This window comes from Penaeus monodon, chromosome 36 (assembly GCF_015228065.2).
Source record: "Penaeus monodon isolate SGIC_2016 chromosome 36, NSTDA_Pmon_1, whole genome shotgun sequence".
Classification (NCBI taxonomy): Eukaryota; Metazoa; Arthropoda; class Malacostraca; order Decapoda; family Penaeidae; genus Penaeus; species Penaeus monodon.
The window spans coordinates 34,803,425-34,818,458 of record NC_051421.1 but is presented as its reverse complement, the minus strand read 5'-3'; the positions used below and the strand labels follow the sequence as shown (position 1 = coordinate 34,818,458).

Here is a 15,034-nt window from a genome sequence, read left to right as displayed (position 1 = left end):
CACAAACACATTCCTTCACTCTCACACACACACAATTCTTCACAGACACACACACACACACACACACACACACACACACACACACACACACACCACACACACACACACACACACACACACACACACACACACACACACACACACGCACACACACGCACACGCACACGCTCTTACTCTCACACTCTCTCACACACACGCACACGCTCTTACTCTCACACTCTCTCACACACACGCACACGCTCTCACTCTGACACTCTCTCACACACACGCTGACACACACTCACACCCAAACACATTCCTTCACTCACACATACACGCACACACACACAAGCACACACACACACACACACACACACACACACACACACACACACACACACACACACACACACACACACACACACACACACACACACACACACACACACACACACACACACACACACACACACACACGCGCGCTCTTACTTCCACACTCTCTCACACACACACTGACACACACTCACACATAAACACATTCCTTCACTCACACACACACACACTGAATGGTTAATAGGTCCAATTTTGTTGAATCAGAAATATTTGCTGTTTGTAGACCAGGTTAGACATTTGTGCAATATCCTAGAAAATCTATTTTTTAAGTGCCCAAATATTGAAAATGAGTTGGTGGAATCAAAATAATAGAATATCAAGATTAATAGTCTAATCCTTTGCATTTTTATTTTATTTTATTTTTAACCCAAATGCTGCTAGGAAAATGCTGTGTTAATTTTTTTTTTTTTTTTTTTTTTTTTTTTTTTTTTTTTTTTTTTTTTGTGTGTGTGTGTGTGTGTATGTGTGTGTGTGTGTGTGTGTGTGTGTGTGTGTGTGTGTGTTTGTGTGTGAAATGTCTCAGCACATAGATGGCTCTGCTGGTGCTTAGCCACAAAGGAGTCATTTAGTAGACGTGACCTTACCTGATTTGACCTTTCCCTGAATTGACGGGAAAAGCATATTTTCTACTAATGCTATGAATATCAATGGTGGTATTTTTATTATTGATATTATAATAACTATAATGTTATAGACATTAGTGACAGCAATATAAGATAACGCAAGATATTTTCAAACTTCAGGGAAAAGGGGGAACAGGCGAGATAGGTAGTACTCATAATTGGCTCATTGGTGACTTAGTACAAGCGGAGCTATCTAAGTGTAAAAAGAATTAGTAAAGTAAACTCATGGTGGGCATGGCATGCCATGCTTTGGTTTAAGGTAAAATTCATTTTGGCAATGAAACTTGAAGTATATTTGAATATACTAACATGTACATTTTTCTTTTGAAGGTAAGAGTAAAAGTAACCAAGGATGGACCCCTCTGCATCTTGCAAGTTATTTTGGTCATCGAAACTGTGTGGAAGTTCTTTTGCAACATGGAGCAGCCTTGGATGAGTTGAATGATGCCGGTGACACTCCGTTACATAAAGCAGCATTAACTAATAGAGAGGTATATGATTTACCATTTTGCTCAGTATTTCATTATATTTCAATGTATAATTTTATAAGCTTACTGATATGCTTTTTTCTGCATATACCATATACAAAACAATCATAAAGCTCCACCTTTTTGCAGGAAAACATCAATTGTACTCTCAACAGATGTTGTTTTCATTAGTAATTGCTAAGTATGAAACCTATGTAATGAAAGTTTCTAAAAGATACTTTTGAGTGTTACAAAGCAAAGCAGTTACTAAATCTTCTCTCTTTTTTCAGTAATAAGATTCCTATTCACAAGTTGTTGTTTGTGATGTACCATTGCTTTGTATTTTAGTCTGTTAGAATGTGCAACTTCTGCCAATACTTAATCCAATGTATATTGGTGCCTCGCTGTCCACATCAACATCATCAAGGGACTAATGCTGATGGGGGCACATAGCTGCATCCACCTTTCGCTTCCAGCCACAAGGTCCCTCATAGCGAGTCTCCAGGCAGGCCCTTGGCCCATCTCTGACTCCTCACAACAGGACTGGTCCAGCAGCCAAAACCAATGTCCTTCTAGGACGTCCCACGGGCCTCCTCCACCCAGGGTTGTCTTGCAAAGAGACAGCCTGATGGGCAGGGTCATCTACAGGGAAACAAGCTATATGCCCATATAGCCTGAGTTGGTGATCCCGGATTATGCAAGTAACAAGTCCCATGCCAGTCTCATAGTGTAGTCATCGGTTGGACACATGGTCCTGCCAACTGTACCCTATGATCTGGTGAAGGAACTTGTTATAAAAGGCATCAAGACAGGTTCCCTTAACAGGCCCCCAGAGTCCTTAATCTTGGTCTTGGTCCAGGAGACTTCTAGGCCTAAGAGCTGTGCCTCATTGCTACATACATCAAGAGCTGCCACCAGTGACTCCAGAGACTCAGATATGATAGCAACATTGTCGGCAAAGTCAAAGTCTCGATATTGACAAGTGTTTCTCCACACTGACTTTGGATAGTAGCTCTGCCCATTATCCAGTCCATGCAGGTGTTGAAAACACAGCCTTTCCTCACCCCTGAATTAGCAGGGAAGAAGTTTGATAAGCCAATGTCAAACTTTACAGTACTTTCAGGACCAGTATATAGGCTTGCTATTAAGACAATGATCTGTGTAGGAATTCCCCTAAGTCTCAGTATCTCCCATAACAATTCTCGATGCACCAAGTCAGATGCTTTCTTGAGGTCAATGTAAGCTGCAAGCAACCCATGACTGAACTCACAATGGCATTCCACAATTACTCGAAGTGCTAGGATACGGCCTATTGTGGATTTGCCAGAAGTGAATCCAGACTGCTCTAGTCTCTGGTACCTTAGTAGGTAGTTGCTGATCTGTTTCAGAAGAATGTGGGCAATAACCTTGCCTGGTATACTGATGCCACAGTAATTGCTACAGTCCCAATGCTCCCCTTTCCTCTTCTGAAGAGGGATGACTATGCCCCTCAACAGGTCTGGGGCATAGAACCAGACTGCCATCTGGCAGTCAAGACTGCATGCAAGCCCCGAGCTATAGGTTCACCCCTAGCTATTAGCAGTTCAGCAGGGATATCACATATGCCTCGGCTTGCCCACCTTTCAACTTAAAAATCACCATTCTAATTTCAGTTAGGGTAGGAGGTTTCTTGCTGATGGGTGGGTCCAACACAGGTATTGTGATACCACTTGCATCCAAACTAACTATTGAAGGTCTACCTGTTATAACTGCTCAAAATACTCAGCCCAGCATTCATAAACCCCAACATGATTTGAGATGATCTGTCTATTCACTGAGCGGACTGCAGTCATTTGTGAGGAGGGTTTAGAGTTCAGTATTCTCAGGGCTTGTTAGGCAGGGTGAAGGTCATTTACCAAGAAATGGCCTTCAACCTCCTCAGCAAGATTCCTGATGAACTGTTCCTTGTCCCTTCTCAGCAGCTTCCAAGCCCAGTGCACCAAGGAATGGCACAAGTCCTGATTACCATTCAGCCGAGCCATGCAACATGCTTCAGTGGCCTTTATTGTCTCCAGTGAGGTGATATTCTGCCTGCACTACTTTGAGTGTTTCATGCTTGGAGGACTCCCACAAAGCAACTGGTTCCGTCAAGTTTTCAAGTTCTGTGAATCGATCAGAGACTGCCTTGGCGAACCCACGGGCACACTCCTCCTCCCCTCAGTCTATCCAAGTGAAACATCTAGAGTAGCCACTGAAGGGGTGAGGAGTTTTGAAGTGGACCTGCAGGGTAGCCAATACCAGCCTATGGTCAGTGCCACAGAACTCGGCACTCTGGTAAACCCTGCAATTCTGAAGGATCCTCCAGTGAGTGCTGACAAGAATGTGGTCAATCTCCTTGGCCATAAAACCTGTATCACTATACCATGTCCAGCGATACGGGTTGGAGTGCTGATACCAGGAGCCAGAAATCCTTAATCTCTGGGACCTAGGAAAATCCTGGATGAGGAGGCTGTTCTTGATGCTGGGATCAGCTCCTGAGCCATAGGCACCGATAGACATCTTGTAGCCAGCTAGATCACAGCCTGATACTACTCTGAAGTTGCCCAGAACAATGTGAATGTCTCACTAGGGACAATTGTCTGCCACAGATGTGAGTCTGGCATAGGACGCTTCTTTCACACTGATTTTACAAATATCAGTAGTCACATACACAACAATAAGAGATGCAAAGCCAAAAGTATGCTTCAGTCTCAGTGCCATAATACACTCATCAACCAATATTACCTCTAATACTGTGGGTTGAAGTCGCCTGGAAATGGTTATGGCTACTCCCTGGAAATGATGACCATCGCCACAGTCTGACCAGTAGTAGGTGTACCCACCCATACTGATCGTCTTCTCACCTCTTAGAGGGCAGCCTCCTCAACTTCCAACTGCTTCAGTTCCCTTGATAGCAGGGGTAACCCCTCATCCTGCTGCACAGACCAGACATTCCAAACACCTGCCCAAATAACTTGCCTGAAGTTATGCCTCAGGCAGTTGCTCCAAGTGGATGCTACCTGTGCCACCCCTGCCGATGCTGCCACAAATAAAGGGGGGCAGAGGCTGTGGGGCCCAATGTCCGCCTGCGGGGTTGGCGCCTGCCAGGGCACAGGCAGGATGAGTAACTTTTGTTGTTATCCTGCACCCCAACATTTGCTCTCCCAAGAGGACCCACAGCATGCCTCACTTGCTGGGTGGGAAGGACAGCACCCCTTCCCCCAGCATATCCATTTATTCTTGATGCTGCTAGTGAGTGAGGACTGACAATGCCCACCTCCCCCTTTCCACCCATTAACCCCATGGGGGCTGAGGGGCAGGAGTTGGTGTGGAGCCAGGGCGTGTCCACACGCCAGTGGGTCATGGCTATATACCTCTGGGGCCTCCTGCTGCTCTGATATCCCCTATAGTTTAGCCTGGGACCACAAGGTGCCCAGTTTCCATGAGTGGCCACAAGGAGGCACTGCAGAAGTCTCGATGATGGAGAGGCTGTGAACTGGCAGGGGAGGCTTATGCAGAGCTGCTCACTTTTTTGCACTAGGCTAGCCAGTGGTGGCAGCTGCAAACAAGAAGGCATGCAAGCACTTAACACTATCTAGGCTACCACACCATTGCTTCATACCATCCTGATCATGAAGCACCTGCCTAGGTGGCCTAGAATCGGGGCATTAGGTTTTCTTGAGTGGCGACTCTTCCTGGTGTGTGGCTTGCAGGCCTGGCCAGAGGTATCAGGACTCCCCTTTTCAGTGTTATTATCTCTTTCTGCTGAAGCATTTTTTTTTTTCTTTCTTTCTTTCTTTTTTTTTTTGTCAATTTCCAGTGTCTATGATTGTCATTTGAAATGCTGTATCAAGCTGGTAAAAGACTGTTTTCTTTGTACAGATGTTTCTCTCTGTAGTCTATAACTCTGCAATAACATTAACAATAACTAAAAATGTTTTATTTGTTTAATATTTAGATATTTTTATAATGGTCACAGCGGGCAGGAACAGATTTCTGAGCACAGAAATAATATCCTCTCTTGAGCCTCGTTATTTCAGTCATGGCTCAAAGATCTTCCATTCTACTTTCATTTACCAATGGAAATAGTATAATAGGTCCTTCCTAAATACCCAGTGAGTCTAATCATGTTCCAAGAACTTTGTGCACTTGTGGAGAGTCATTCCCATCACACCAGCCTTCAGCTGAAAATCTTGTGATAGCATGCTCCAGTTACCCCACCCTCAGGTAAAGTTTTTCCTGACAGCATATTCACGTCACCCAGCTCTCCGCCACATTTTTCTTATGACAAGATGGTCAAGGCACTTGGATTTAAGTAGGTAATAAAGTATATTCTTAAAGTATATTAACCCTTTGCCAACGGGTGGCATGTACGCACATGCCATGGCATGGCGGGACTATCTGCCGGTGGCATATATGTACATGCCATGGTGTATGTATGGACATGCCATGAGTTTTTTTTTTTTTTTTTTGTTACAATCACAGCAACATATTATTTTTCTGCCACTGAAAGTGTAATTAAGTCGTTTTTAACACTCATTTTTACTATGCAAAAAAAAAAAAAAAAAAAAAAAAAAGCAACAAACTGACAATTTCAACTCCATGATGCCGCACACTGCTTATTTTATTCAGACTATAGACCGCATAATGATCAACTATGGAGTCTATATTACAACAAAAATACCCTTCAGTCTCGATTTATCAGGAAGTATGGCAAGTAGAGACTTTAGAAAATAATGAAAACTGAAGATACAACATATCCTCGTAGTATTACGAAGAAACAGCATGGGATGCTGGTATTTGGCATTAGTGGTCGCGCATGCTAGGGCAACGATGGAAGCCCCCTGCAGCGAGGCCTGGGCCACTATGAATACTACCCGTCCAGAAAGGGTTAATACTATTTTTTTTTCTTTTTTCACTAGTTATTCTATGCATTTTAAACAAAAATTACTTCCTAGTTTAACCCCTATGATCATGTTATGAAAAAATTTGGCTTGAGGGGCAGTTGATGTGAACATACTATTTCCATTCTCAGGATCCTGATTCTGGCTGGTGTGACTGGCGAATCAAGTTGTATTACAGTAAATAAAAAAATAAATAAATAAATAAAAAAAGTAGATAACAAAATGATACTTATTGTTATTATTCTTGCACTGAGTTATGGACTACCTAGAAAAATGATATGAAGTCTGTGCAATGAAAACAGTCTATTATCATCTAGATAAATGAAATCAAATGACAAATATGGACATTGAAAAGTGGGAAAAAAGCTAAAAACGCTTATGTTTAACAACAGAAAATTACATTGCAAAAGAGAGATATAGAGTCTTGTCACAAGCTGGCAGTGGCCGCCCACATAAGCCTAATGTCCATATTTTGGGCCATGTGATTGCTGTGAAGCAATAGAGAGTGCAGTTGATGGATAAAAAGATCTTGGTCCCAAAACATCTCTATACAAAAATAACCTTTTTGCTGTAAAGGACTGCAGCATACTCACCTTTAAACTATAAGACAGCAATAGGATTGTGGGTATTTTATCAGCAACAATGTTTTCCCCAAAGGCAAAGTCTTTTTAGGGAGTATCTTTTTGGGAGGAAGACAGAAATAAACAAGGGATAAATTGAGGAAACAGTTATGCCATAGTTGGAAAATGGCTCATGTTCAATAAAGGCCCTTATATTTTTCATCCCTTAAGCAAAGTTAATACAAGGACATATTGATATTTAGGAAGTATGCTTAAGGCTTAGATTTCTTTTACAGGTCTATTTCACATGACTGAAATGATTTCATGTCTGATACCTTTTTACCATGATTTTATTCATTCTTTTGCAGGATGTAGTATTACTGCTTTTGGAGCACGGAGCTAGTGTATCAACCATCAATGGTGAGGGACTGCGTCCATCAGATCTTCCTCGTGATGCCCAAGTAAATATATTTTTGATTGTTTTCAATTGTTTTCACAAAATATTTGTCAATTTTGTGTAGTCATGAATGGTGTAAGTTGTAAGCAGTATTTTTATTAGCTCTATCCTCATTGTTCATTTTGGCATGAGAAGTGTTTGCATTTGAACATAATTGTTTCTTCTTTTAATTTCATAGAATAAGAATACAACTGGAAGACTTTTCAGAGTATATTAGAGAGAGAAGATGGAGAGAGAGAGAGACAGAGAGACAGGGAGGATGGAGAGAGAGAGACAGAGAGAGGGTGGAGAGAGAGAGAGAGAGAGAGAGAGAGGGTGGAGGAGAGAGAGAGAGAGAGGGTGGAGGAGAGAGAGAGAGAGAGAGGGGATGAGAGAGGGGAGAGAAGAGGAGGAGAGAGGGAGGAGAGAGAGAGAGAGAGAGAGAGGATGGAGAGAGAGAGAGAGGGGGAGAGAGGAGGGAGGAGAGAGAGAGAGAGAGAGAGGATGGAGGAGAGAGAGAGAGAGAAAGAGGATGGAGAGAGAGAGAGAAGAGAGGATGGAGAGAGAGAGAGAGAGAGAGAGAGAGAGAGAGAGAGAGAGAGAGAGAGAGAGAGAGAGAGAGAGAGAGAGAGAGAGAGAGAGAGAGAGAGAGAGAGAGAGAGAGGTAGGATGGAGAGAGAGAGAGAGATACAGAGAGGATGGAGAGAGAGAGAGAGAGAGAGAGAGAGAGAGAGAGAGAGAGAGAGAGAGGAGAGAGAGGAGAGAGAGAGAGAGAAGAGAGGAGAGAGAGAGAGAGAGAGAGAGAGAGAGAGAGAGAGAGAGGATGGAGAGAGAGAGAGACAGAGAGGATGGAGAGAGACAGAGACAGAGAGGATGGAGAGACAGAGACAGAGACAGAGAGAGACAGAGAGAGGATGGAGAGAGAGAGACAGAGAGAGGATGGAGAGAGAGAGAGAGGGGAGGATGGAGAGAGAGAGAGAGGGAGGATGGAGAGAGAGAGAGAGAGAGAGAGAGAGAGAGAGATACAGAGAAACAGAGATGATGGAGAGAGAGAGAGACAGAGAGGAGAGAGAGAGAGAGAGAGAGAGAGAAAGGATGGAGAGAGAGAGAGAGAGAGAGAGGATGGAGAGAGAGAGAGAGAGAGAGAGAGAGAGAGAGAGAGAGAGAGGAGAGAGAGAGAGAGAGAGAGAGAGATATATTTTATATATATATTATATATATAATTAATATATATAATTATATATAATATAATATTATAAATATAAATATATATATATAATACATATATAATATATAATAATAGTATATATAAATATATATACATATATATATCATATATATATATACATATATAATATATATATACATATATATACATATATATATAATATATATATATATATATATATATATACTATATATATATATATATATATACATATATATGTACATATATATATATATATATATATATATATATATATATATATATATATATATATATTGAAGAGAGAGAAATTAATTGAATAAGAATTCCATATCTTTGGGGTAAAGCCTATATAAAGCATGGTGTCTGCAATGTGTTGCCATCGGTGACAAAGGAATATTACAACTCTCCCCAGACCCGCAGCACTCTCTATCACAGGGAAACCTGTATAGGGAGGCCCAGCAGACTGGGGTGACATTTAGGTGTCCTCTAGCTCCTCCTAATTTCCTTCAATTTCCTGTGGCCACCTGGACCTACATAAGTCTTCGAGACTTTTGTATTCGTCTGGTTGGTGCGCCTCTAACCTGCTATCCCTTTGTAGCAAGGATTGGCAGTAAGGGAGAGGCCCAACACAGAACTCCGATCCCTCAGTGCACTGCAGAACGCAACCAGGCTGACGCTGAGGGGGGTCGAGTGCAGGTACCTTGTAAATTTCCACTATCACCTCTAAATTTCGTACTTTCTCTCCTCTAAAAATCATTTTCCCCTCCTCTCCATCACCTCACTGATCACGCTCACCCATCTCACCCCTGGCGACCTTATGCAACCGAACCATGGCTAAAGTAAAGATTAATGTCAATGGCGGCCCGTCCCCGAGCCGCCGTAAATCCCTCGCCCAGGCACTCTTTGAGGCCGAAATCAGAGTACTTTGGTACTACCCTACCCATGAAGGGTATGTAGCTTTAATAGAAGACGACAAGCAGGCAGAGAATCTCTTCTCTCGCGACATCATGACTAAACTGGCGAATTTGGGATTCACAGGTTGTCAATGAGGAAAATGAAGACATCACCAATGAGATCAAGAATTCAGCTCCCCACGCAAAAGTGGAAAACATCCATGTCATGAAGACCATCTACATGATGAAAGTAAGATTTGCCGACCATGCCTCGGCAAATAAAATAAAGGAAGAGGGCATATATCTCTTCAAGCTATATGTGGCACCGTGGCAAATTGGATTTGAACGATTCACCCCCGTGAGACAGTGCATGAATTGTTATGCTTATGGACACCTGAAGTCCACCTGTAAAGAGGAAAAAAACGATGCTTCGAATGCGGATCCGGTACGCACACATACCGCACATGCACCAGCACATTAAAAAAATGCCTGAACTGTGGCGGGGCACAGCGCACCTTTGCCATCCGGAAAGATGCCATAAAACCTCCCAAGAAAAAGAGAAAGAGAGGGAGAAAGAGAAAGAGGCTGAACCGCTGAAAGTAGTAGCCCAGAAGACAGCACAAGCCACAGCGCAGGCAACCACAAACGCCTGGAAACCGCTTATCAAGCAGGTCCGCCAGGACATCAGGGAAAATAATGAAAGAAACAAGACGAAAGTAGAACCCACGGTGCACCTTGCCCTCCCGAACAACCTGTCTAAGGAAATTTTGGTAGTGTTGCTGCATGCACACCTACAAAATCTGATAAATCCTGAGCGAGGCTACAGGGAACACGCCAGGGAAGCATTGAGGAGAAATAACCTCCCAGAGTTCGACCTAGGGGAAGCTGGCTCCTGGGGGATCCTCAAGGTGGACCAACCCCCCCCCCTCCCCCAGCAACAAAAAAACAATCAGAAACAGCTTCCCATGTCCAAGCTCTGGACACGCAGATTGAGCAAATCTTCCCAATCACCCCCACAAACCCTGTAACCCCAGTCCCTGACAACTCCGTCAGATCTAAGCAACAGCAAACTACCCCTCAAGGGCCATCATCTCCCAGAAGGTATGCTCTGCCACCACCATTGAGAGATCTCCCAAAAGAGACCCCCAGCAGAACTGGCAACCCCAGTTTCGGCTGATCCATATGAACTTGATGAGAATGACATCTCCTTTGTGGGAGATGATGGCCGGGAGAGGCTAATGGACGGAACGGTGAAGGACCCCAAATTCTATGGAATTAGACTATTTGCCAGAAACCCCGATAAGTACGAGTACTCTAGCCGACACGAAATTGGCCAAGAAATCCAGAAAGCTAGGATTAAGGGGCTCTTCTCTAACGAAGAGCGATACAACATGGTCATAGCTGGCAAACTTCACGCACACCTAACACAGGGAAACATCTTAGTAACAAACACGATGATCGAAAGACACCACGACATCACAAAAATACGACATGGACACCTCGTTGTTCCAGACAAGCACACAACACGCAAACATGATAAATAACACATCACTACACTCACGCCTCACAGTCATCCACACAATGTATTACACTGGACAACACGAAAAAACGAACTCTCCAACGCATACAGAAAACATGACCCACATATCATCCTCATAAACAGCCATGGGCTCAATAACACTACTCCACTGAAGATCTACCCATACACAATCTATTCTTCCAACAAATCACAGGAAAGAAGCGACGGCGTAGCAATTGCGATCAAAAATAACATTTCCCACAAAATCATAAATAACTTCACCTCTGACCTCCTGGCAGTCGAAGTAAACACACCACAAGGACCCATCATACTGGCAACACTCTACATCCTTCCACGAAGACCATACATCCCAGAACCTGCCATCCTGCAGCTCCTGAGGCACAACAAACCAATATACATCATGGGAGACTTTAACGCAAACCACACACTCTCGGGATACAATCACACAAACGCAGTAGGCAGAGGCCTGGCCTCCTACATACAACAGGGAAGTCTCACACACCTCGGTCCACACACACACCTACATATATTGCATACAACACAGCAACAACTCCTGACATAGTACTTGCCAACCACAGAGCACACCTACACTACCACATATCAACAGACGACGTCACCTCCAGTGATCACCTCCCTGTCATATTAACACTCTCAACAAACCCCATCATGATCACAACGCAAGCCCGAGAATCCTTCAAACATGCAAACTGGGAGGAATTTAAACAAGCACTTGAAAACACACAAATAATCGAGCTCGAGGGCCAGCCCACACACATGATAAACAACCACCTTGAACAGTGGTACACAGACACAGACGGCCAGACTGGCCAACATACCCAGAACAACACACAAAACCATCCCCCATTACCGAGAAACATATCGTCTGAAATTGCTAAAAATACAATTCAGGCATTTACACCAGCTAACAACAACACGGGGCTGGGACGCACAACTACGCACACGATACAGAGAACTCAAAACACAACTAACACACAAGGTTAAAGTAATGAACAAACAACATTGGGAAACCCTTGCACAAAAACTGTCAGAACACACGAGACCCCAAGATGTTCTGGAGTTCTTTCAAGAAACTCATGGGGACAGACAGACAGACAGCCACATACATATACAACACATACAGACAGAAGTTGACTCGGTGGAGGAGATGGAGCTTCTCCACAGGGAATTCTGGCAACAGAATTTCCAAATCTCCCCACCGAGAATGCCCGGGTTGACCACACCACAGAGACCGAGGTCATACACTTTCTACAGCAACACAGAAACCCAACTCTCCCAGAAAACATCACTCTAAACAATCTCACAGAGGATAGTCCCCTCTCCACACCCATCACCCCAGAAGAAATTGTTAACACTATCAAAAACACCAAAAACACAACACCAGCAGCAAGCAACATAAACAAAACAATCATCGAACATCTGCCACAATGATCCGCAGGCCACGCCATATCTTCAACGCATCATTGGCTACAGGATACTTCCCTGACAGATTCAAACACGCCACCATCACCCTCATACCAAAAGCAGGGAAGTCAGAACATGAGGTGGAGAACTAGCGCCCCATCTCACTGCTGGAAGTTCCCGGGAAACTGCTAGAGAGGCTAATATCACGCAGACTCACTACATACTTTGAAAACAACAACATACACAACAGTAGGCAATACGGCTTTCGCCCACACAGGGGGACCGAGAAAGTTATCGCTTTCGGTCTCGCTAACAAGCACCAGATCAACATCATACTGCGAGACGTCAGCAAGACCTTTGATAAGGTCTGGCATGACGGCCTCAAGTACAAATTAACACAGCTACAACTCCCGACACATCTCACGCGCCTTCTCTGCAGCTTCCTGGACCACAGGACTGCCACAATACGCCTGGGAACCCACCTGGGCACCCCTCTCCACCTCAGAAGTGGAGTCCCACAGGGAAGCGTTTTATCGCCAACCCTGTATAACCTGTTCACAGCCAATCTGCCTCCACCTACACCTCACAGCAACTTTATTTCTTATGCAGACAATATCACACAGATAATCTCACACCCCTCTAAGTTACAACGCTTCTTGAAACTAACAACAGAAAGAGCTATTCAGAACATCAACACATTTGAGCACCACTGGAAAATACAGGCAAACCAACAAATTTAAACTCATCCACATCGCACGCAGAAACTCGCAACCCATCACAATCAACAACACTAACATCCCATACACAAACAGAAGCAACATTCTTGGATTCCATTTCACAACCGCCGGATTCACCACACACATCAAACAAAAAAAATCGCCCAAGCACAAACAATACTCACCAAACTCAGACGCTTCTCATGCTGCACACCGCGAACAAAACTCAAAACAACTGTCAGACCAATCCTTGAATACACAGCTATCCCACTGGTTGCAATATCAGACTCACAAAAATACAAAATGCAAGCAGTACAGAACAAAGCACTACTCTGGGTACATGGCGCAACATTTATAGACCGAATTCCTTCAGACACTTTACACAGAACATACAGCATTGAGCCACTAAACACACGCATACACACACGAGCTAAAAACACCTGGGCCCGACTGCGCGAACAAGAAGACGAGCACTACAAAAACATCATACACAAACACACACACAAACCACACCTGGTGGCCCAGAACACTCACACTCACCGAAAACATAACACCCCCACCCATATACGTACAACCTCACGACCCCAGCTATGACCATGACTAATCTTAAGGACTAATTTTAAGGAATTAATATAAGGCTAATGTTAAAAATAAATAAACAAATAAATAAAACCAGAAGTCACCCTCAGAATACCCAAAGGATTGGCTGATCCGTACTGCACAGCAACGGCAATTTCAATTGCAAGGCGAGCGACCATCGGCTCTGCCAGCTGACATGCGTGCGGCGCGGGTCAACCAATCACGGGGGAGAGAGGGCTGGCCACCTTGGCGTCGCTCAAAGGTATAGATTCGGCAGCGCTGTTACCACGGCTCGTCACTTTGCCCGCCTCGGCCCGCCTAATGATCGTGGGATCAGCGCTGCCGAACTATAAACGGAGTGGCGCCAAGGACTGAAGATCTTACAAACTTGCTACGGACTCTTACTCGATTGCCTTTCATTATGCAAGTACACTCGTGCAATTGCATAAGGCAGACACGCGAGTCAGAGGACGAGTAGGATGGAAATGTTTTACGGAAAAGGGGAAAAAAAACATAGCCTATACTCTTTATGTCTCATTTTTACCGTTTATTTCGTTTAATTCAATGTTTACCACGTTCCCTACTGTTCAACCAGTGTTGGACTTACTAAATTATTTACTCTTTTTATGCTTTGTTGTTTCATCATGCTTTTTTTTAATTACTCTTTGTTCTATATTTTGTTTTCTTCGATCTTTGATTATTAATATTATCAACATCTGTTGATCATATGCTCCCTTTACCCACATCACCCATCCACATCTCATCTCACCGTCACCCCCTGTCCCTATCTAGATTTTTTCCCCTTCATCATCCATCCCCCTATGTTTTATGTAATGTCCATCTCTCGTTCTGCCACTGGAACTCCCCAACCTCATTTTTTTTATCCTTGACTTCTCTTGTTTATAGCAACGTAAAACAAAATACAAAACTAAATGAAAAAAAAAAATAAATAAAATAATTAAAATATAAAATAAAAAAATAAAACAAAAACGAAGTTAATTTGTTCTGTTCCTTTTAGTATAAGTCAATATTTGTTCCTATTATTCTAAAACCATTAATTAACTATAAATAATAAATATGTTCAGTTATATCTTTTCTATTAGTTCCTTTCCTTTAGCCATATAAAACTATAAACCAATAAAAAATCATAAATCATTCAATCAAAAAAAAAATAATAATAATAATGATATTAAAATAAATATATATAATATATATATATATATATATATATATATATATATATATATATATTAAAAAAAAAGAAAGGTGTTTACTTTAATGACATTAATTAAAA

The 15,034-nt window shown here is 42.9% G+C and overlaps 1 protein-coding gene across 1 annotated transcript in view; it reads left to right on the top strand.

Moving 5' to 3' along the window:
• LOC119595648 (oxysterol-binding protein-related protein 1-like) overlaps nucleotides 1-9,340 on the top strand; it is an 18,689-nt gene extending 9,349 nt beyond the window's left edge. The window contains exons 3-5 of the mRNA XM_037944754.1: nucleotides 1,326-1,486; nucleotides 7,313-7,405; nucleotides 9,026-9,340. Of these exons, the coding sequence (XP_037800682.1) occupies nucleotides 1,326-1,486; nucleotides 7,313-7,405; nucleotides 9,026-9,340 (569 nt within the window). The remainder of the gene's footprint in view (nucleotides 1-1,325; nucleotides 1,487-7,312; nucleotides 7,406-9,025) is intronic.
• Nucleotides 9,341-15,034: the final 5,694 nt, after the last annotated feature.